The following is a 21473-nucleotide window of genomic DNA, read 5'->3' on the forward strand; positions in this document are numbered from 1 at the left end:
CCCTGGTTGGGGAATTAAGATCCTGCATACCACGTGGCATGGCCAAAAAACAAACAAAAGTCTCACACAATGCTCCTTCTTAAATATTTTTTTCTTCAGTTGGTTTCTTTCCCACCGGTTGACATTAGTGATTAAGAAAATGCTTCCCAGTTCAACTACTGGATTTAAGTCTTAGCTCTAGCTCTTCTGTGTGACCTTTAGCCTCTCTGTACCTTAGTTTCCTCATCTGTAACGTGAGAATGAGTGATGGTACCCACCTTGTTAGATTATTGTCAGGATTTAATGAATGTATGAAGCTGTTTTAAAATATGTCCACAGATTCTTTGACACTCCTTCTTTCACTAGGTAGAGCCTAATTTCCCTCCTCTTGAGTATAGGCTGCACTTTGTAACTTGCTTCTAACCAGCAGAATGTGGTAGAAGTGTTGCTGTGTGACTTCTTAGACTAAGCCATAAAAGGCATTGAGGCTTCTTCATCCACCTCTCTATTGAATGGCTCACTTTGAGAGAGACCAGCCACCATTTGTGACAGCAGTGAAGCAGCCAGCGGAGAGACCCAAATGGAGAACAACCGAGGCCCCGTGCCAACAAACCAGCACCATGTGAGTGACCCGTCTTGGAAGGACATCTTTCAGCCACATCAAATCTTCCAGTGACTGTTGCACCTGGCCAACATGCTGACTGTAGCTTCACGACACCCTGAGCGAGAACCAGCCAGGTAAGCCATCAACAGATTCCTAACCAACAGAAACTGTCTGATGGTAAATGTTTGTTTATTTATTTATTTATTTATTTATTTTGGCTGTGTTGGGTCTTCTTTGCTGCGCGTGGGCTTTCTCTAGTTGCGGCGAGGGGTGGCTTCTCCTGTTGCGGAGCATGGGCTCTAGGGCGTGCAGGCTTCAGTAGCTGTGGCTCGCGGGCTCTACAGCACAGGCCTAGAGCGCAGGCTCAGTAGTTGTGGCACACAGGCTTAGTCACTCCGCGGCATGTGGGATCTTCCCGGACCAGGGATCGAACCCCTGTCCCCTGCATTGGTAGGAGGATTCTTAACCACTGCGCCACCAGGGAAGTCCCTGTTTGTCGTTTTAAGCCACTAAGTTTGGGGGGATAATTTGTTATGCAGCAATAATAACGAATACAAATGCCTAATGAAATTAGAGCAGGGCCTGGCACATAAGAAGCACTATAAATGTTTGTTATTATTGATGGTTTTTATTGTTTATGTTGTTGTTACTGAAATGGCATATTTTACATTTTTTTACGAGAAGCACACTGAATATTTATGTACTTTTTATTCTTTTTTAAAAAATTTATTGATCTTAATTATTTATTTTTGGCTGTGTTGGGTCTCCGTTGCTGCGCGCGGGCTTTCTCTAGTTGCGGTGAGCGGGGGCTACTCTTAGTTGCAGTGCGCGGGCCTCTCATTGTGGTGGCTTCTCTTGTTGCCGAGCACGGGCTCTAGACGCGCGGGCTTCAGTAGTTGTGGCTCACAGGCTCTAGAGCACAGGCTCAGTAGCTGTGGCGCACAGGCTTAGTTGTTCCGCGGCATGTGGCATCTTCCCAGACCAGGGCTGGAACCCATGTCCCCTGCATTGGCAGGCGGATTCTTAACCACTGCGCCACCAGGGAAGTCCCTGTACTTTTTAAAGTTTTTAAAATTGTGATAAAATATACATAACATACAATTTACCATTTTAACCATCTTTACGTGTACAATTCAGTGGCATTAACTACATTCACATAATTGTGCAACCGATCTCTAGAACTCCTTTCATCTTGCAAAACTGAAACTCTGTACCCATTACACAAAAACTCCCCATCCCTCCCTTCCTCTAGCCCCTGGAAACCACCTATTTACTTTCTATTTCTATGAATTTGACTACTCTAGGTGCCCCATCTGAGTAGAATCATTATTTGTCCTTTTATTACTGGCTTATTTCATTTAGAATAATTTAGCATAATGTCCTCAAGGATCATCCATGCTGTAGTGCATGTCAGAATTTCCTTTTTTGTTGTTTTTAATTATATGACAATTTTTATTTATTTATTTTGAAGTATGATTGACCTACAACACCATGTTAGTTCCAGGTGCACAACATAATGATTCAGTATTTCTATACACTACAAAATGGTCATCAAAGAATTTCCTTCCTTTTTAAGGCTAAATAATATCCCATTTTATATATACACCCCATTTGCTTTACCCATTCATCTGTCGATGTACAGTTGGGTTGCTTCCACCTTTTGGCTATTGTGAATAACGCTGCTATGAACATGGGCGTACACATGTCTCTTCAAGACCATGCTTTCAGGACTTCCCTGGTGGCACAGTGGTTAAGAATCGCCCTGCCAACGCAGGGGACGTGGGTTCGATCCCTGGTCTGGGAAGATCCCACATGCCGCAGAGTAACTAAGCCCATGCACCACAACTACTGAGCCTGCATTCTAGAGCCCGCATGCCACAACTACTGAAGCCCGCGTGCCACAACTACTGAACCTGCATGCCACAACTACTGAAGCCTGCGCGCCTAGAGCCCATCTCCGCAACAAGAGAAGCCACCACAGTGAGAAGCACGCACACTGCAATGAAGAGTAGCACCCCCTTCACCACAACTAGAGAAAGCCCACACACAGCAACGAAGACCCAACACAGCCCAAAATAAATAAATAAATTTATTTTAAAAATTTATTAAATTTATTAAAAAAAAAGACCCTGATTTCAGTTCTTTTGGGTATACACCCAGAAGTGGAATTGCTGAGTCATATGATAATTCTGTTTTTAATTTTTTGAGGAAGTGCTGTACTGATTAACAGAATGACTGTTCATATTCTTTTACATCTTGCTTTTTTTTTTTTGGCGGCGCTGCACAGCTTGTGGGATCTTAGTTCCCTGACAGGGATTGAACCCAGGCCGTCGGCAGTGAAAGTGCTGAGTCCTAACCACTGGACTACCAGGGAATTCCCACATCTTGCATTTTTCACTCAGTGATACATCTTGGAAAGTTATCCATATCTTTAGATCTAACTCGCTCTTTTTCAAAAATAAATGTTTTGAAGTGTACAGAAAAGTGCACAAATCATAAGTGAACAGCTGAATTAAATTTCATAAACTGAACACACCTGGTAACCAGAACTCAGTTCATGAAAAGAACATGACCAGCCCCTCCAGGATGCCCTTCATGCCTGTTCCAGGATGCCCCCAAAGGAAACCACTAACTGGACTTCTAACAATATGGATTAATTTTGCCTGTTTTTGTACTTTATATAAATGAAATCTCGCAATATGCATTGTTTTGTGTCTGCTGTCTTTTGCTCGGTGTTTTTTTTTTTTTTTTTTTTGCGGTACGCGGGCCTCTCACTGCTGTGGCCTCTTCCGTTGCGGAGCACAGGCCCCGGACGCGCAGGCTTAGTGGCCATGGCCCAGCCGCTCCGCGGCATGTGGGATCTTCCCGGACCGGGGCACGAACCCGTGTCCTCTGCATCGGCAGGCGGACTCTCAACCACTGCGCCACCAGGGAATCCCTGCTTAGTGTTTTGTTTGTGAAATTCATCCCATGCTATTGCATGTGGCTGTAGCTCTTTCATTCTCATTGCTATATAGTTTCCTCTGTGTGAAGATGCTACACTTTATCCATCTGTTGATGGGAATTTGTTTTTTGGTGGACATATGTTCATATCTGATTGGACTGCAATTGCTGGGTCATAGGATACATTCAGCTATAGTAGAAACTGCCCAACAGTTTGCCTAGTGGTTGGACCAATTTGGATGCCCACCAGCAGTGTATGAGAGTTTCCCCACTCTATATCCTCACCAACACTTCCTGGTGGTGTCTTCTTTCATTTAGCCATTCTGGTGGGTGTATATTGGTATCGCACTGTGATTTTAATTTGCATTTCCCTAATGATTAGTTGAGTAACTTTTTAAATGTTCCTCTCTCCCTTGGATTTCCTCTTTCTGTGAAGTTTTTTTCAATTCTTTTGCTTGCTTTTCTGCATACATACACACACACACACACATATACACACATATGCAAATATATTATATTCGTAAATATAATTCGTAACATTATATTAGTAAAATTCTCCTAAGAACAAGGGGATTCTCCTATATAACCATAATACCAGTTTAACATTTCCCCAAGTATCAGTTTAAGATTGATAGAAAACTATCATCTAATTTATAGTTTATATTCAAATTTCTCCCATTGTCCCAATAACATACCTTGTCACCATCTGCTTTCCATCCGGGATCACACTTTGTTTAGTTGTCATGTTTCTTTTTTTTTTTTTTTTTTTCCCGGTACGCGGGCCTCTCACTGTTGTGGCCTCTCCCGTTGCGGAGCACAGGCTCCGGACGCGCAGGCTCAGCGGCCATGGCTCACGGGCCCAGCCGCTCCACGGCATGTGAGATCTTCCCGGACCGGGGCACGAACCCGCGTCCCCTGCATCGGCAGGCCGACTCTCAACCACTGCACCACCAGGGCAGCCCTGTCATGTTTCTTTAGTCACCTTTAAACTAGAACTGGCTGCCAGCTTTTAAATTTTTGTTATTGTTTTGGTTTTCATGACACTGACATTTTTAAAGTGTACAAACCAAGTACTTTATAGAGTGTCCCTCAGTTGGGCTTTGACCCATGTTTTCTCATGATTCAATTCGGATGATGCATTTTTGGCAGAAAAACACCACAGAAATGATGTTGTGTCCTTTTCAGTGCATATCAGGAGGCACACGATGTTCATTTGTCCCGATACTGGTGATGTTAACTTCTATCACCTGGTTTTAGGTGGTGTCTGCTGGTGTTGTCCGTTAATACTATTTTTTTTCCTTTGTAATTAATAAGTAATCTGTGGGAGGGTACTTTGAGACTAAATAAATATCCTGTTCCTCATCAAACTTTCACTCAGTGGTTTAGGCTTCTGTTGATGATCCTGGCTGGAATTTTGTGTTTAATATTCCAGGACCATCACAAACCCCAAGAGGCCTGGGCCTCTAGTGACATCCTGGAAGGGGTGGGGAGACTGTACGAGGCTGATGGTGGCCAGAGAGATCTGTTGGAAGTGAATAAATCTCTACGGTGGCCTAGGGGGTCGAAGGGACCCACATTGCTCAGGGATTTGGTAAAAAAACTGAGGCTGGTGAGAATTCATGCCCTCACCCTACAAATATGTATCAAAGTCCTGCTTGGGGCCAGGCACTGTTCTAGGCCCTGAGGCACAGCAGTAAACAAAAGAGATCAAATCCCAGCCAAGCTGGAGCTGGCACTGGTGGGAGGATTCAAACCAGCAGAAATAGGTAATATGTTTCATAGTGATAAGAGCGAGGTTAAGGAGATACAGAGTAACAAGGGTGTCTCTCCCCATTAAACAGTTCTGCCCCCTCTCCTTCTCATCTATGCTCCTGTGGGTCTCCCTGCCTGTTGTCTGCCAGAAACTCTGGCTGAGCCAAGGTCACTTCCAGACACCGTCTGTTCTCCCCAGGAGTGGGGCCTGTACCAGCTTCAGCGTCTGGACTCTTGGCACGGAGCCCCAGAGCCCTGGAGCGAGGGAACGCTGGCCTGCCCCACATCAGGAAGGGAATCCTCCAGTTTGGCTGTCTGGGACTGGTGAGATGGAGGGCTTCCGAGAAAGAGAAGCCGGTGCAAGCTGGGTGGCCTCCCTGAAGGAGGTGGAGGACTGCTGGGCGAGAAGAGTTCCTTAATTAGACTGATGAAGACGGATGTAAACAATTATATTCCTAAACACCATCAAACACGTTCAGAGTGCCTAGTTTGGGGCAAATGTTGGACATTTGTTATGGCACCTAAGTGCTTTATATATGTTATCACAGCTAAGAGGCAGGGGGTATTTACGCTATTTCACAGGTGAAGAAATTGGAGTTCAGAGAGGTGATGCCATTTTCCAGAGGTCACACAGCGAGTGCTTTGAAGAGCCTGTAAAGGAACTCAGGTCTGTGTGGGTCCAAACACTGACTCATAACCACCACCTGTACCACCTGCTAAGCAGCACGCCATCCCGGGCCCACTCCCAGGACCGCCCCTTTCCCTGGAAGCCCCCGTCGCACCTTCTGCCTCTGCTTTCTCCCCTCCACTGGGGCCGGCAAGAAATACAGCCCTGGGTTACAATCTGCGGGTCGGTCCTAGTACCAGTCGTTTACCTTGGCCAAGTGAGCACACATCTCTGAGCCTCAGTTTCCTTAACTGCCTAATAGGGATAGAAATAGAGCTACTGAGAGGAGTCCGTGCGTTGATGAACTTAGGGTATCTAACCCCCGCGCCGGGCGCAGTCTGCACTCAGTGACCCGGCGGCACGCTTTTAGGCAAGTTCTAACTCTCTGTGCCCGTTTCGTCCTGGGCACGACAAGACAATCAATGATAGTGCCTCTTAGGTCGTTCTCGGGAATAAATGTGTACGTGTACATGTAAAGCACTAAGAACCGTGCCCACAGTTAGCCGGGGTTGCTGTTTTTACTGTTGGGGACGGGGGAGGGCAGTGGGGTGGAAGCAGGGCCAAGCCAGGAAGGCTCTGGAGAATCGGGGCGCCCCGTCCTCCGTCCTGCAGCGTTTGGGTCTGGGTTCGGGATGTCAGGGCCCGCTGACCTCGGAGACCTCCGCCTGCTCCTCCGCACCCGGGATGGCAAGGACCAGCGCCGGGCGCTGACGTCGGCCTTCAAGGCCCCATTACCCACCCCACCCCCGCCCACCGCGGCCTCCTCTGAGGGCGGAGCCCGCGAGCCCACCGCCCCGCCCCTGCGCGCCGCGGGCCCGGGGCGCTGAGAGGGGCGCGCAGCGGAGCTCTCAGACCCCGTACCCCGAGGCCCAGACCCCTAGGAGCGCGGGACTCACTGAGTTCCCCCACCCTGAGCGGCAGGATCGGGGAGGGTGTCGGTGCGGAGAGCCCAGGAGGTCCCGGCCTATAGCCGTGGGCTGTGAGAGGCGCAGCTTGCGGGGCACCGCTCTTCTCCCGGGTCCTGGCGCTGGGGACAGGGAGGCAAAACCTTGGCCAGGAAATCGGCTCAAGCCAGGTTTGGACTGAGGGCGGGAGACTTGGGGACCCCCGCAGGGGGACTGTGAGGGCGAGAATAGTCTCCGTGGTTGAGTCGTGTGGTGGGCTGGTGGTGTTATGGGGGAAGTGTGCAAAGGTGGATTGTGGTAAAACAGGAGGTGTCAGCGGAGCGGGTGAGTGTGGGCCATGGATGTGGGTGGAGAAAGAGAGGGGTGTGTGGCCCCAGGTGTTTGGGCAGATGTGCAAGGGAAGTGATGCGGACGGGGGAGAGTGTCCAGGCTGCATGTGTGGGAAGCCTGTACATATATGTGCCTCTGGGGAGAATCTGATGCTGGGGGGATTAGGATGAATGTGCAAGGAGTTATTTAGGGTGAGTGAGTAAGACCGTTGGGAGCTCGTGTTGTTTGGGGCAAGTATGCAAACAGTCCCTTGGGATGTGAATGTGCACAGGTGGAGGTGGGGACTGGGCTTGCCTGGATGGGTATGTGTGGCAGGTATTGAGAGTGTGCAGGCTTGGGGGCACAGGCGGTGTGTGAACTAAGCATCATTGGGGTTGGGTGTGGGGGAGAGGGATGAGAGTGTCAACCCAGGATGGGTGTGTAGTTCATGGGCCAAGTAAGTGTGTAAGGCATGGTTTGGAATAAATGTGCAACAGGTGTGTGGTTTTTGCCTGAGGAGAGAGAAGCCTGGAACTGAATGTCCAGAGTCCTGAGTTCTCTTCACAACTTGGACCAACCTCTGTTACTCTCTGGGCCTCGGTTTTACTATCTGTAAAATGGGTCTGAGGATGGTTCAGCTACCTAGTCTCTGCCTGGAGTCCCTCCAAAGCTAGGAGTCAGGGGAAAGATAAAAGTGAGACTTTTACAACTTGTCTTTTTCTTTCCCCAACTCCCAGGAAGCTCCTCTGGGAGCCTCTCCCGAGCCATGGACAACCCCAGTCTTCCAGATGTCCAAGAGCCTCTGCTGGTGGGTGTAGGCGGTGAGCCCCCTGTCCAGAAGCCTGGCGAGCCTGAGCCAGGGCCTCCCTTTCGAGAGACAGCCTTTGCAGAATCACTGAGGGGTTGGCAGTTCCTGCCACCATCTCTTCCTTCTGTGAGTGCTGTACTGGGGGAGCCAGGGCTCCCCGACCTTGAGGTAGGAGCAGGACCACTAAGGTAGGCTCCTTAGTGGGAGCTGGGGGAGGGGGCTGGAGGTGAATCCAGCTGTGGCCAACATCCGGCAGGCTGCTGGCCAACTCCAGCTGCCAGCTGCTGGCCTGGAGTCTCACTTCGCAACTGCGTTTGGCCTTCCTGGGTTTCCAGGTGTGGTTTTTCCTGTTCTCCATCCCCCCTGGCTTCTCTACCTTTTTCTCTCCAGATTCATCTCTCATCTTTGTTCCCTTTGTGTCTGTTTGTCTTCCCTCTGATTTCTGACCCCCCCTGTTCTCTATCAGTCCATCTCTTTCCAAAGCCGATGCATCTCTGTGCCTCTGTTTGCCCTGGTCTCTCTCTCTCTCTCTCTTTTCCAATTAATGCCATTTTTTATAATTTCTTATTCCTTGTGCATTTTGTCAAGCTTGTCTTTTATCTGCTAAACATGGTTTTCCAGTTGCTATTGCCACATAAGAAGTCACCCCAAAGCTTAGTAGCTTAAAACAACAACAATCATTATCATGGCTCATGGTTTCCATGGGTTGGGAACTTGGGAAGGACTTGGGTGGTTCTGCCTCAGGGTCTTTCATGAGGTTGCGGTCAGCCAGTGGCTAGAGCTGGAACAGTCAGGGTCTGAAGCAGCTGGGGTCTGGTTGACTAAACTCTCTCTTAATGTAGTCTCAGGGCTTCTGCAGGAGTCTCCCCACGTGGGCTGGTTTGGGCTTACAGCACAGCGCCTTCAGGGCAGCCAAGACTCCTTATGTGCCTCCAGCCTCCGGCAGGAGTGTTTCAGCAAAGCAGAAGCTGCCTCACCTTTTCTGACTTATGCTTGCAAGTCGCGTTGCATTACTTCCACCACATTCTATCAATTACAAATGAATCATAGCCTTCCCAGACTCAAGGAAAGTGGACATAGACCTCACCCCTGATGAGATTATCAGTCACACAGTAAGAAGAGCATGTGGGAGGGGAGAGATGGGTGTGGCCATCTTGGGAAACACGGTCTGCCCCACTGTGGCAGTAAGCGTCCCTTTGACATGGTTTGTGTCAAAGAAGCCCATTAGTTGAAGACCTTGAGGGCCTTATTACCTAGCTCTCCTCCATGGTTCCTGTCTGCCTGGTTATCTTTGCATGCTGGTCACTGTATTTGAAAAATTGTTTTGAGGCCTAGAATGAAAGTACCTTCCTCAGGAGAGGATTTGGTTTGCTTTTGTCAGCTGTCTGGGGGTACTACCAGTGAAAGATCATTTTTAATCTAGTTCAAGGTCTGAACGAAAGGTTAATTTTTCATTCAGGGATTGGTAAATGGGATTGGTAAATGCCTGCAGGGCGGAAGGGGCCTTCTCTGTTCATTTGACCTCTCTGTTAAATTAACCTTGATTTTCACTTCAGTTTTGGCTTTACAGTAACTCCTTAAAGTCTTGTGAGCTATTTGATGCAAGATTTAAAAATATATATTTTTAACCTAGAACCTGTAGTTTCAGCAGGCAGGTTTGTCCTAGTAATTTAGGCCACCAGAGCTGGCTCCCCTAATCGCCATCTTTTTGCAGGTTCCAGTCACCATTGGTTTCTGTCTCCACTTCAGCGGTTTTTAACTTAGAGCTTATAAGCGGCTGTAGTATCCATGAGTGGACCTGTGAGCTTGAAACTGAACTCAGAGCTTTTGAGTGTGGGTGAGGCTTTTCTCTGGAGACAGGGTCCAGAGCTTCCCGTCAGAGGGATCCAGGATGTGGGCAAGTGAAGGGCCTACCTCTTGGAACATTTTTCTCTCTTGGTGTCTTTGGGGGCACGGGGAGTGGAGCAGTGGGGCAAGGAGGATGGGTGGAGATGACCACTTAGGCTGTCTCCTGCCCATAGGATGTGTCATCCAGTGACAGTGACTCGGACTGGGATGGGGGCGGCCTTCTCTCCCCACTCCTACCCCACGACCACCTTGGCTTGGCTCTCTTCTCCATGCTGTGCTGTTTCTGGCCCGTGGGCATTGCCGCCTTCTGCCTGGCCCAGAAGGTCAGTCTGTGGGTGGAGCTGGGAGGGGGTTGGATACAGAAGAGAAAAATGCATTCGAAAGAAAAGAAAAAAAGAGGAGGCCTGCTTGGGGGGGAAAAAAAAAGTGATGGAGAAAGGATTTACATAGAAACATTCAGGGGTAAAATGAGGCATTTTTCACAGAGGGCAGCCCAGAGTGGTGGTTAAGAACCTGAGCTCCAATCCTAGGCCTGCCACCCTCTGGTAAGGTTGTGGGCAAGCCACTTAAACTCCTGGTGCCTCATTTTCCTCGTCTGTAAAATGGGAACGAATAATTCCTGCCTCAGGGTCATTGTGAGGCTCAGCGAGTTAGAACTGTGGCATATAGTAATATATGCATCTTTTCATTAATCACCCAGTATCCCCAGTGCCCAACTGTGCCTGACCACAGTAGCTGCTCCCTATGTTTTTGGAACATATGAATGAATACGTGGGTGTGTTGGGTGGGGGAGGGGTCGGGCTGCGGGAAGCAGGGTGGGATGAGGGGATACCTGAGTCACCGCTGCCCAACGCCTCCACAGACCAACAAGGCTTGGGCCAAGGGGGACGTCCAGGGGGCAGGGGCCGCCTCCCGCCGCGCCTTCCTGCTGGGGGTCCTGGCCGTCGGGCTGGGCGTGTGCACGTACGCGGCCGCCCTGGTTACCCTGGCCGCCTACCTCGCCTCCCGGGACCCGCCCTAGCTGCCCTTGCGGTCCCCACTGTGAACCCAGGGGCCGGCCGCCCAGCGCGTCCGCGGTCGGAGTGGAGAATCCAGGTGGATGAGGCGGCGGCGGCTGCGGCGGCAGCAACGTCCAAAAACGGGGAGTGAGTCGGTTCTCCCCCTCCCCCGCACCCCCCTTCCTGGAGGCCGCAAACAGCGATTAAACACCAGACACTCCTGCCGCCAAACCTGTGTCAGTCTGTGTGGGAAGGCGGAAGGGACGGGCCGGAGTGACAGGGTGCCCCCCGGGGTGCTTCCGGACACCTCAGAGCCAGTGAAGAGGGAATCCGAGGAAGCTCGGCGGGCTTCCAAATTGCAGAATATTCTCTTCACAACGTGGGTGATAGGTAGAGAATTAGAGAAAGCCAGGTTCCAAGGCCTTCCTCCTCCAAGTTCACTGTGTAACCGCTGCCCACGTACCTTCTGAGCCTCACTTTTCCTCATCTGCAAAATGGGACTAATTTCTCCCACACCTGGAGCAGTTCTGAAGACTAAATGAGTCATACAGTGTAAACAGCAGCCTCCCCCAGAGCTCCTTCACCATCAAATGGCAAAATCCAACTCAGACTGCCTTACACCACAAAAGGGAAGCTGAGGGAGAACTGGATTGAGGGCCTCAGATAAAATAGTCTGGTCTCCCCACCTCTTGGCTTCACTGCACAGGCTCCGCCTCGTGGGGGAGGAGAATGGAGCAGGCAGCTCTGGTACCCCAAAGGTCCTCTTCCCCAGGCACCCTCTCAGTGGCCCACCCGGGCTAGGAGGCAGCCCCATCACATAGCCTGAGATTGGGAGGGATGGGGCCTTCAGGCCTCAAAGTGCTGGCACTCTGGCAGGCGAAACAGCCCTGTTCTGAGCTTATCAGAGGTACACTAGCCTGATATTACCAAGTAATAAACTGAGAGTGGTTTAGTTTTTTCATTCCACTTAATGCCATTTAATCGTACTTCTTAGAAGAAAACACTATTCCGTTTGTGCTCTCCTGCATGTCTTCACGGAGTGTAACTTCAAGGTAAAGATATTTATGCATTTCCTTCTTGTTTACTGGGGATGAAAATGACACCTGCTCAAAGGGGCAATTGTGGGCACCGTGTGGGCCAGTTTAAGCATGTGAAGTGTGCAGCACAGGGCCCCCAGATGTGTCATAAAACCCTACACGTCAGTGGCACACAGGACTTGGCAGCCACGTGGCCCACCTGTGGGGACGTTATGCCTTGCTGGATGCTAGCGTGATCTTGGCTCCTGACCCCTGAATGGGAGGGTGGGGATCAGTCAAATCAGAACTGAAAATACACCCATTTCCAAAAGCCCCTCAGGGGGTGCTATCACCCCTGAGAGAGAACCAAGAGGCCTTGGCCACTTCCTTTCACAGACAGGGACCCGAGGTCCAGAATGCGCTGGCACCTCCAGTGTTTGTCTGCACAGTGAGGGCTCTGGGTCTGGACCTTTCTTTTTTGGCCGCACCAAGTGGCACACGGGATCCCCAACTAGGGATCGAGGCCATGCGCCCTGCAGTGGACGCGTGGAGTCTTAACTGCTGGACGGCCAGGGAAGTCCCTGGGTCTGGACTCTTGAGTGGGGCCCGTGCTCCACCACTTAACTAGCTGGTGACCTCTGGTGGATAACTGGCTTCTGAGCTTGTTCCCTTACCTTATTCTTTTTTTTTTTTTTTTGTGGTATGCGGGCCTCTCACTGCCGTGGCCTCCCCCACCGCGGAGCACAGGCTCCGGATACGCAGGCTCAGCGGCCATGGCTCACGGGCCTAGTTGCTCCTCAGCACGCAGGATCCTCCCGGACCGGGGCATGAACCCGCGCCCCCTGCATCGGCAGGCAGACCCCCAACCACTGCGCCACCAGGGAAGCCCTCTTTCTTGAATTTTATTTATTTTTTTGGCTGCGTTGGGTCGTTACTACACGCAGGCTCTCTCTAGTTGCGGCGAGTGGGGGCTACTCTTGTGGAGCACGGGCTCTAGGCACGTGGGCTCAGCAGCTGTGGCACGTGGGCTCAGTAGTTGTGGCTCGAGGGCTCTAGAGCACAGGTTCAGTAGTTGTGGTGCACGGGCTTAAGTGCTCCTTGGCATGTGGGATCTTCCCGGACCAGGGCTCGAACCCGTGTCCCCTGCATTGGCAGGCGGATCTGTAACCACTGCGCAACCAGGGAAGTCCCTTGTTTCCTTACCTTAAAACAGACTGTAACAACAGCCACACCTCACAGGGTTGTCGTGTGGGTAAAAGCAACATTCAGAGCCAGATTCCCCTCCGAGGCCCACGAAGGCCACTGCCTCCCTGACCATCTCCTTACTCTCCTTAGTCCTCTGCTCCAGCCACACTGGCCACCTTGCTGGTCCTTGAACCTCTGCCCGTCTCTGCCAGGGGGTCCTCCCCCCGCATGTCCACGAGTCCCCGAGTTCGTCCCTGGCCTCTTCCTGGGCTTCCCTCAGATGTTCCCCTCTCCACGGAGGTGTCCCCGACTGATGTATTAAATCTGCCCTCCCCCGACTCACCTAAACCCGTCTTCCCTGTTTGTTCTTAAATAGCATCCGCCATCCAAAAAACACCAATTTTATTTGTCCATCACATCACTGCTCCTCGAACCTGGGACGCGGGCCTCATTCACTGCTGGGGCCTGCACACTCTAACAGCAGTCCCACTTCACCGGGCTGTTAGAATGAGTCGAGTCAGTCAATAAATGCACCATCCTACTAGTGTTTTCCTGGGGTGGGGTGGAGTCTGTGCCCCCCGGGCCCAGGGGCTGGCTATAGCCACTTTCTCAGCAGGGCTGGGCTACCAGTTTATTTGATGCTGGAGGTGGTGGGAGGGGCAGCTTGCCCCAGCGTGCCTCAGCTCTTGGAGTAACGCCTCTGCAGAGATTCCCGGTAGAAGCGGAAGACGTGCTGGGAGGCAGCCTGGGCTGCAGCCAGGCACTGCTGGAGCTGGGAAGGGAGAGGGGCTTAGTGCTGCGGGCCCAGGCCTGCACCCACACGGCCTGACAGGCCCCACCTCCCAGTTCACCGGGAGCCCCGCCCCCCAAGGGGAGGCAGGTGGAGCGGGATTTACTCTCAGTGCATTTCCTTCTTCCCCACCTCATGGGCTCCTTCAAGGGGAAGAGGCCTCAGGGGTCAGGTTCCAGCAGCTCCAGGCCCTCAGACCAAAGGCATCAGGCATCCTGACCCCTGGACGTGACCCCAACCTTGTTGAGCTCCGGGGCCAGATTGGAATTTTAGAGCCACAGGCCCTGTGACTCCAAATAGTCTTAAAAGCGTGGAACCTGAGACCCCAAATCTTTACTGCCTTGTATACCTGGATTCACAGGAGGGCCAGGTGGGAAATATTCTTGGAGACCATTTGGCCCAACAGGTGCCAAACTCTGTTTTTCAGACACCCCGAGTTCCGGGGTGCACAGCTCTGAGCTGGAAGCTGGGAGGCCTCAAGGCGCCCCCATCTCTTGATTTCAACCTGTGCCCCTCTTCTCATAAATTGGCCTTCCCTTTAAAATTCCCACGAAGGTTTCTATGGCTACAAAGTTTGAAAACTCCTATTTACAGAAGGGATGCAAGGACGAGGCCCTCCTTAAGCTTCCTAGGATTGGGACAGGGCCTCATGTCAGGTGGGTGGGAAGGATCTGGCATTCACCCCCAATTGCACACTGGTACCTCAGCATCAGAGTAGAGCCCCTTAGTGGTGGACATCAGCAGCTTCCGTTCCACGCTGTCAAGTGCAAAGGTCAGGACTGCCCGGGCCTCCTAGGGATGAGGGGTACAAGGTGGGGGACCTGGGACTCTCTCCTCAGACACAATCTTAGCTGGTCCCAAAGAGGGGGCTTGCTTTTCCCTCACGTATCAAGTGTATTTTTTTTCTTTTTGGGCTACATACCACCCCTTCCCTGCTTCCTTGAGTAATCACTACCCATGCCAAATTCCACCACATGGTTCTGACAGGGGGTTCAGAGCACAGTATCCTGCGCCACAGGGGCAGCAGCCACAGTGCCGGTCATTCCCCGGTGCCTCCCATCTCCCTGCAGTGCTCTGTACCCCTGGGGCTGGAAGCCAGCAAACTGTACTTCCCAGATTCCCCTGCCAGTCAGGTTCTACCAGGAATCTGGTGGGAGACTGGGAGGGAGGAGACAGCATCTTGGTCCTCATTGCAGCAGGAGTTTGGGGTATATCACCTGCCACAGGAGGCATGGAGATGGGGTGGGTTCTGGACTTCAGCAGCCAGGGCAAAGCCAGCCCATCTCTGTGCATCTAGATCTGACTGCATCAGTGTCTCCACCAGTGCAGAGCAGGAGCTGGCTTCCGGCTTCTAATCTCTGGGTGTCCTTTCTTCTTCCCTTTTGCTCCTTCAGCTCTTCCAATACGGTTATAACTAGTTCCTTGCATTAAATTCTGTCTGAAATCCCCCCAGGGGTTTCTGCTTTCCCGACTGGATGTGACTATTACAGTCCTGAGCAGATAACTGGGAATAACCAGAACCCTAGCACACTGTGACCTTGAGCCAATGAAGAAAAAACTCTTTCCTCCTTTGCTTTTGTTTTTGAACCTCTTAAAATCAGTTCCCTTTTTTGCTTCAGCAGGTTAGAGTTGGGTTTCTAGCACTTGCCCAGATGAACAGGGCAGAGCTTGCCAGCTAAGACTGAGGTGACAAGCCAACTGTTTTGGAGAAGTGAGGCCTAGAGGAGGAGAGGAAGAGTGTCTGCCCAAGGCCTTTCACCACCCTGCCCTTCATACCTACCTTTTCTTGCTTGGCTGTGGGGTCCAGCAGGAGGGTCCCATCAGAGTCCAGAGCACAGGTGACCCCACAGAAGAGGGCCCGCATGGGCACACCTGCGTCCACCAGTGCCATGCAGGCGGCATTCAGGCAACAGGCCAGGAGCTGAGTGCCACAGGCAGTGGTTAAGAGTTTCTTTTTTTTCTTCCTTTTTTTTGGCCGCACTGTGAAGCTTGTGGGATCTTAGTTCCCCAATCAGGGATTAAACCCAGGCCCTCAGCAGTGAGAGAGCAGAGTCCTAACCACTGGACCGCCAGGGAATTCCCAGGTTAAGAGTTTCTACTGGAGGGCTGGTCAGCAGAACATATCCATGCCTCCATTCACCCTGCCAGTGCCTGTAGCAGACATCACTAATTGATCACAGAAAGGCAGAGTAGTTCTGGGATCACGTATCCTTGGGTTCCAGACCTGAATTTGCCACCTCTAAGCTGTGTGACCTTGAGCAAGTTATGTATTCCCTCTGAGCCTCAATCAGGGATCATAATGATATTCAACAGATATGCACCTTCAGGGAAACGGAGGGCAGAAGCCTTCCAAGATCACACAAGTAGGCAGTGGCAGAGCCAGGCCTGGAGCTGGGGTATCTAGAGCATGCAGTGCTACCAGGCAATAGATGGGCAGGGTGACAGCGGGAGGGGTCGGTGTCCTCAGGGAGCCCACAGCCCAGGGGAGAGGTGTGGCCCTGGCATAGTCCAAGGTGAGCACAGGCCTGAGTCAGACAGGTGGCCCCACCTCCGTTTCCTCAAGTCTTTCCTCCCCAGGGCCCAGTTTCACAATCAATCAGTCCCACCTCTGCCACTGACCCTCCATTGCCTCCCCTCTGTGAAATGGGTTCGCAACAGTCCTCCTTTTCCCTCATCTGTGAAGTGTCTGCCCAACGCAGGGCCATGCACCTGCAAAGCCATCTAGAAATGCCTGTTTCTGGTCCTTGGCCTCTACCCAAACCACAGCGATCTTTCAAGGCTGAGCTGCTGAACCTAAGGTTCTACCTGCTCAGGGCTCCCCCGGTGTTGAGCCTCAAATCCAAGCTCAGGGTCAGAGTTGAGGTCACTGGCAGAGGCTTTGGATTCTGGAGGACTTCCTGGAGGAGGTGGCCTAGAGGAAAGGATACAGAGCCAGCATCGCTGACGACCTGCAGCACCACGGTTATGGAGGTGCGGGGGTGCAGAGCTCCCAGCACCACCGCTTCACACGTGTTTCTGATCAGCCGCTCCCGGCTCTTCTCCGCTACGCCTGGGGAAATCAGGGGTGGGGTGGGGTTGTCAGGCTCTTCCCTTCCATCTGGCTCACCTTCCTCCATATGCCCCACCCAAGCCCTCTGGAAAAGGGCCTGCAGTCCCAGTCCGGGCTGCTGGAAGACCCTGAATGGATAACAGAGGAGTCCCAGTGGGAAGGAGGCAGGGCCTGACTGCCACCCACCAGACCCCTGCCACTTCCAGCACCCACCAAAGGAGCCTCCCGGGGAAGAGAACCTCTGAGCTCCCATGTCCAGTGCTGCTGTCCACTCCCATCCCAGTGGGCCCAGCCCTGGGGAGTGAGGGGGACAGAGTAAAAGAGTGGAAAAACAGGTTAATGGAAAGGAGGCGAGATGGAGCCAGGAAAGAGGAGGGGAAAGTGAAGATGGAGAGAGACAGGGAGAAAGAGAGAAAAGTGACAGAAACAGAAACTCAGAAGCAAAGAGTTGGAGAAAGAGACAGAAATAGCTGAGGGCAGGGGACTTCCCTGGTGGTCCAGTGGGTAAGATTCCGCACACCCAAAGCAGGGGGCCCAGGTTCGATCCCTGGTTGGGGAACTAGATCCTGCATGCATGCCGCAACTAAGAGCCCGTATGATGCAACTAAGACCCGGCACAGCCAAAATAAATAAATATCAAAAAAAAAAAAAAAAAAAAAAAGGAAAGAAATAGCTGAGGGGTGATGATGAGAGGGAGGGGGGGAGTGGAGACCAGGAAAAGCAGCGAGGGAGACACGGGGTGAGAGGCCCAATTACCAGGCAGACCGATCTTCGGCCTCAGGGTCACCTCCAGTGTGGCCTTGTTGAAGATCTCTTTGCTGACTTTCACCTCTGCTGGCCCGTACACGCCTGCCAGGACGGAGGTATCGCCTGGGGAGACAGCATGGGAGGCCTCACCCAAATCTTCCCTGCCTCTGGGGCCCCACGCCTGGCACTTAACATTGTGGGCCCTGAGCCAGGTGGCCAGGGTTGCCCACATCACCCTCACTGGGGCTCACCATTTGCTGGCAGTGATTCTTTGAGCACTTGCTTCATTTCTCTGCCTCCACTTCCTCATCTGTAAAATGGGGATAACTACAGTACCTCCCTCACAGCTGTGAGGATTACATGAGATAAAAAGAAAACACTTACGACTGTGCCTGTAAGTGCCGAGTGCCCAAAAGACTTTAGCTATTACTAGAAACTTTAATGGGAAGTTCTTCCTGAGAGCTCAACTTTCTCCCTCTTACTGCTGCTGGTCCCAACTTCTCCATCCAAAGCTTCCCTTAGTCCAGCTCTCTTCCCTCAGGCTCACATCCCCAAACTGTGCAGCAGTCGGGACACCTGAGAAAGAGATAAATATCTGGGGGTGGGGCCTGACGCCTGCTTATTTCCTCCAGGCTCTGTAACCCCAGCCGATTTTGCTCACTTCTCTGGGCCTTAGTTTCACCATCTGCAGAATGAGGAGACTGGACCTCAGCAGCAGCTTGCAAACTTTCCTGACCCTAACTCCCAATAAGAAATACGTTTTAGAGCAGGACCTAAAACTCACCCAAATCTGTGTGCATGTAAATGGAACAAAAGCCTCACAAAACAACTCTTACCGTTATTGCTTTGATATACTCTGATATCTTCTACTCTATTGCAGTTAAAAATAACCACGAATGACGCAGTGGTTCTCAACCCTGGCTGCACAACGGACTCACTGCGTAGCTTTAAAAGATACTGATGCCCAGGTCCCTCCCCCAGAGAGCCTAATTCCATTGCTGGGGGTTGGGGCTCAGGCACCAGCAGCCTCAGAGCTCCACAGGCCATTCTACTGTGTAGCTGGGCCTGCAACCTGCAGTGGGAAGAAACGGAGCTCCAGCAAAGCTTCATAACACTGGGCTGCAATCAGACTCACCACAGCAATTAATTCAAAAATGGAGAAGGCCAGCCTTAGTTGGGAGTGGGTAGGTTCTGGGGCTTTGCATTTTAACCTCATCAGAGATTCTGAGGCCAGAAGCATGTGGGACACACTTTTGAAGGTCTGCAAAGGACCCTGCTCCAGGGCCCTGGGCTTTGGGGTTTTAGAACACAAAAGGGGCTCAGTATTTCTTAAGCGCTAAGAAACTCCAGGCATCTGCATTGAGCAAGAGAGCTAAGCCCTGGGGAGGTCCCGGGTAGAGGCCTTTTTTTCCCTGGGGTTGGCGGGGAGGAGCTGCCACACAATGGAGGGGATTCTCCCGGCTCCAGGCTCCAGGAGAATGCACCCGAAGGGGGAAATTATCCAAGCAGAACAAGAGCCACACTGGGGCCTTCCTTCCTGTTACTCCAGTGAGCACGAGTCCCTCCCCTCTGGACCCCACATCCATCTAACTCCTGCCCCATTTACCTGGTCCTCTTACAGCAAAGCTCCTGAATAGCTGTCTCCACTCACTGACTCTTTCTTTTCCTCCTTGACCCCATCCCTCCACCAGAACAGCTCTTGACTGCACCACCAATGACATACGTCCAAGTTGTCAACCCACAGGTCTAGCCCATCCTCACGTGATGCAGCCTCTCAGTAGGACTAAGGCAGTTGGTTGGCCCTTACAGCTCAAACACGTTCTTCTCTGGGCTCCAGGTCACCGCCCTCTCTTGGTTTTCCTCCTACCTTACTATCTTCTCCTTCTCAGTGTCTTTTCCTAGCTCTGCACAAGCTAGACGACCCAGGGCTTAGTCCTGGGACCGCTTCTCTTCTCCATCTATACTAATTTTCTTGGTGATCCCATCCAATCGGTAGCTTGAAATACCATTTACCAATCGGTAGCTTGAAATACTATTTATAGCCGAAGGATTCCAAATTCCAGACTTGTATGTACTGCTGCCCCAGTCCACACTGCCACGGGGATGTCTACTATGCATTGTAAATTTAATGTTCCAAACTGAACTCATCTTCTCCTAGCACAGCTGATCTGGGAAAAAAACTTTCGCGTTATCCCTGACTCCTTTTTTTCATATCCCCAAACCAAACCATCTGCAAAATCTGTCAGTTTTTCCTTCAGAATCTCACCCCCTGCACTGCTTCCACTCTGGTCTGAGCCACCCTTACCTCCCCCTTTCCCCCTCTAACCTCAACAGTGCAGCCAGAGAGATTCTGTTAATATATATTCAGATCATGTCACATGGCTCCATTCTCAATCACTAGGCCTTACATGACGGGCAGGCCTCCTTACCTCCCTCCCGCCTCCTGTCTCTGCTGCAGCCACACTTGTTCCCTGACTATTCCTCACCAAGCAAGTTTTGGCCTCAGAGGTTCCCAATGCTTGGTAAGTTTTCCTCTTGATCGCTTTAGGGTTTGCTCCCTTACCTTTAGGTTTTTATTCAGAAGGTACCATCTCAGTGAGGCCTTTCCTTACCATCCTAATTAAGACTGCAACCCTTTCTGGCACACCCTAATCCTCTTCCCTACTGTATTTTTCTCCACAGCATTTTACTATATATTTTACTTAGTTATCTTTTGTCTGTCTCTTTGACTAGAACGTAAACTCCATTAGGGCAGGGATTTAAAAAAAATTTTTATCCATGTATTCTCAGTGCTAGCAAAAATACGTGTGTTCAGTGAAGGAATGAGTGAAAGCAGGTTCTGTACCTGGGTCTGAGGTAATGCCCTAAGGCAGGGCCTGAAGCATTTATGGGGGTGATCCTTAGGCCTGTCTCCAGAGGAATATTTCCCGGGGTCAGGGAGGTGAGTCTAGTCTGAGAATTATTTAGCTAGGGGAAGGGGATATTTACCTCATAGGTAAGACCTGCCCCAATCTTAGGGATATAGAAAGAGTTGTGTATCCCAGTCAAAGGGATATTTACCCAATGGGTGGGGGTGGGGCTGGGGACATCACCCTCAATCTGATAAGTATCTACTTCGGTAGAAGATCTGCCACGGGTCCAGGGAGTTATTAAACCGCTAGTGGTGATCTGCCAGTCTACCGGGTATTTATGCGAACAAAGGGGTTTGCCTCACCCCGGGATGTATGGACGCAGGGTGCGTGTGTGGGAGGCGGGGGAGGAACCTAGTCAAGGGAGACACCCGGGTAAGGAGATTTCCCCTATTCTGGAGTATTCATTCTTAAGAGGAGGTCTGCCCCTCCCTCATTCTGAGTACTTACCAAAGTGGAAATACCTTCTCCCGGCTAGTCTGGAGAGAGAGGTGTATGTATGCAGTAGTATCCACCCCGGCAAGAAATGCACCAGTCCAGAAGGAATATTACCAGCTAGCACAGTACACTCTAACCGCGCCCTAAAACGAATACGACCTGGGTGAGTTCCTACCTTGCAGGAAAGAGGCCGAGCCATCGGGCCGGGACAACAAATTCTGTTCGCAGGCAAAGTTCCGGAGGCTACAACCGGGACCCCGAGGGCCGGACTCTATTCCAGACTCAGCGCGGATCTTAGTCTCAGTCTGCATCACTCCCTCCATCGCCCCGGAGCCCACGTGCAGCCGGGATTGTCGCTTCTGCCCAGAAGCGCGGGCTTGCTTACAGACTGCGTACCTAGTGCGCACGCGCCGACCCGGGGCGGGGGAGGGGGCGTCTCCAGGATCAGCTTCCGCACGTGGCTCCGCGTTTACTAACAATTTGGTCCCTCCCACTCCCGCCTCGAAAGTCCAGGAAAGCCATTGGA

At 51.6% G+C, this 21473-nt stretch overlaps 2 protein-coding genes across 4 annotated transcripts; one reads left to right on the forward strand and one right to left on the reverse strand.

Moving 5' to 3' along the window:
• The first annotated feature begins 7571 nt into the window (after positions 1-7571).
• TMEM91 (transmembrane protein 91) lies at positions 7572-11130 on the forward strand. The gene is made up of 3 exons (XM_004322474.4): positions 7572-8135; positions 9989-10138; positions 10678-11130. Exons 1-3 carry the CDS (start codon positions 7926-7928, stop codon positions 10834-10836), a joined length of 519 nt encoding a protein of 172 aa, XP_004322522.1. The 5' UTR covers positions 7572-7925; the 3' UTR covers positions 10837-11130.
• Positions 11131-13399: 2269 nt separating this feature from the next.
• EXOSC5 (exosome component 5) lies at positions 13400-21296 on the reverse strand. Of its 3 annotated transcripts, none has more exons than XM_033845902.2 (7): positions 21123-21296; positions 17852-17910; positions 17610-17723; positions 16610-16715; positions 15585-15725; positions 14507-14596; positions 13400-13786 (listed from the first exon to the last, which is right to left on the reverse strand). In XM_033845902.2, the coding sequence occupies exons 1-7, from the start codon at positions 21144-21146 to the stop codon at positions 13694-13696; spliced, it is 627 nt and encodes a 208-aa protein (XP_033701793.1). In that variant the 5' UTR covers positions 21147-21296; the 3' UTR covers positions 13400-13693. The 3 variants fall into 3 exon arrangements, with proteins under 3 accessions (XP_033701793.1, XP_033701794.1, XP_033701792.1); XM_033845903.2 differs by lacking the exon at positions 16610-16715 and adding an exon at positions 16732-16853 and having other exon boundaries at positions 21123-21258; XM_033845901.2 differs by lacking the exons at positions 16610-16715; positions 17852-17910 and adding an exon at positions 16732-16853 and having other exon boundaries at positions 21123-21286.
• Between the last annotated feature and the right edge of the window lie 177 nt (positions 21297-21473).

Source organism: Tursiops truncatus, chromosome 19, assembly GCF_011762595.2.
Source record: "Tursiops truncatus isolate mTurTru1 chromosome 19, mTurTru1.mat.Y, whole genome shotgun sequence".
In the NCBI taxonomy this organism is placed as follows: domain Eukaryota; kingdom Metazoa; phylum Chordata; class Mammalia; order Artiodactyla; family Delphinidae; genus Tursiops; species Tursiops truncatus.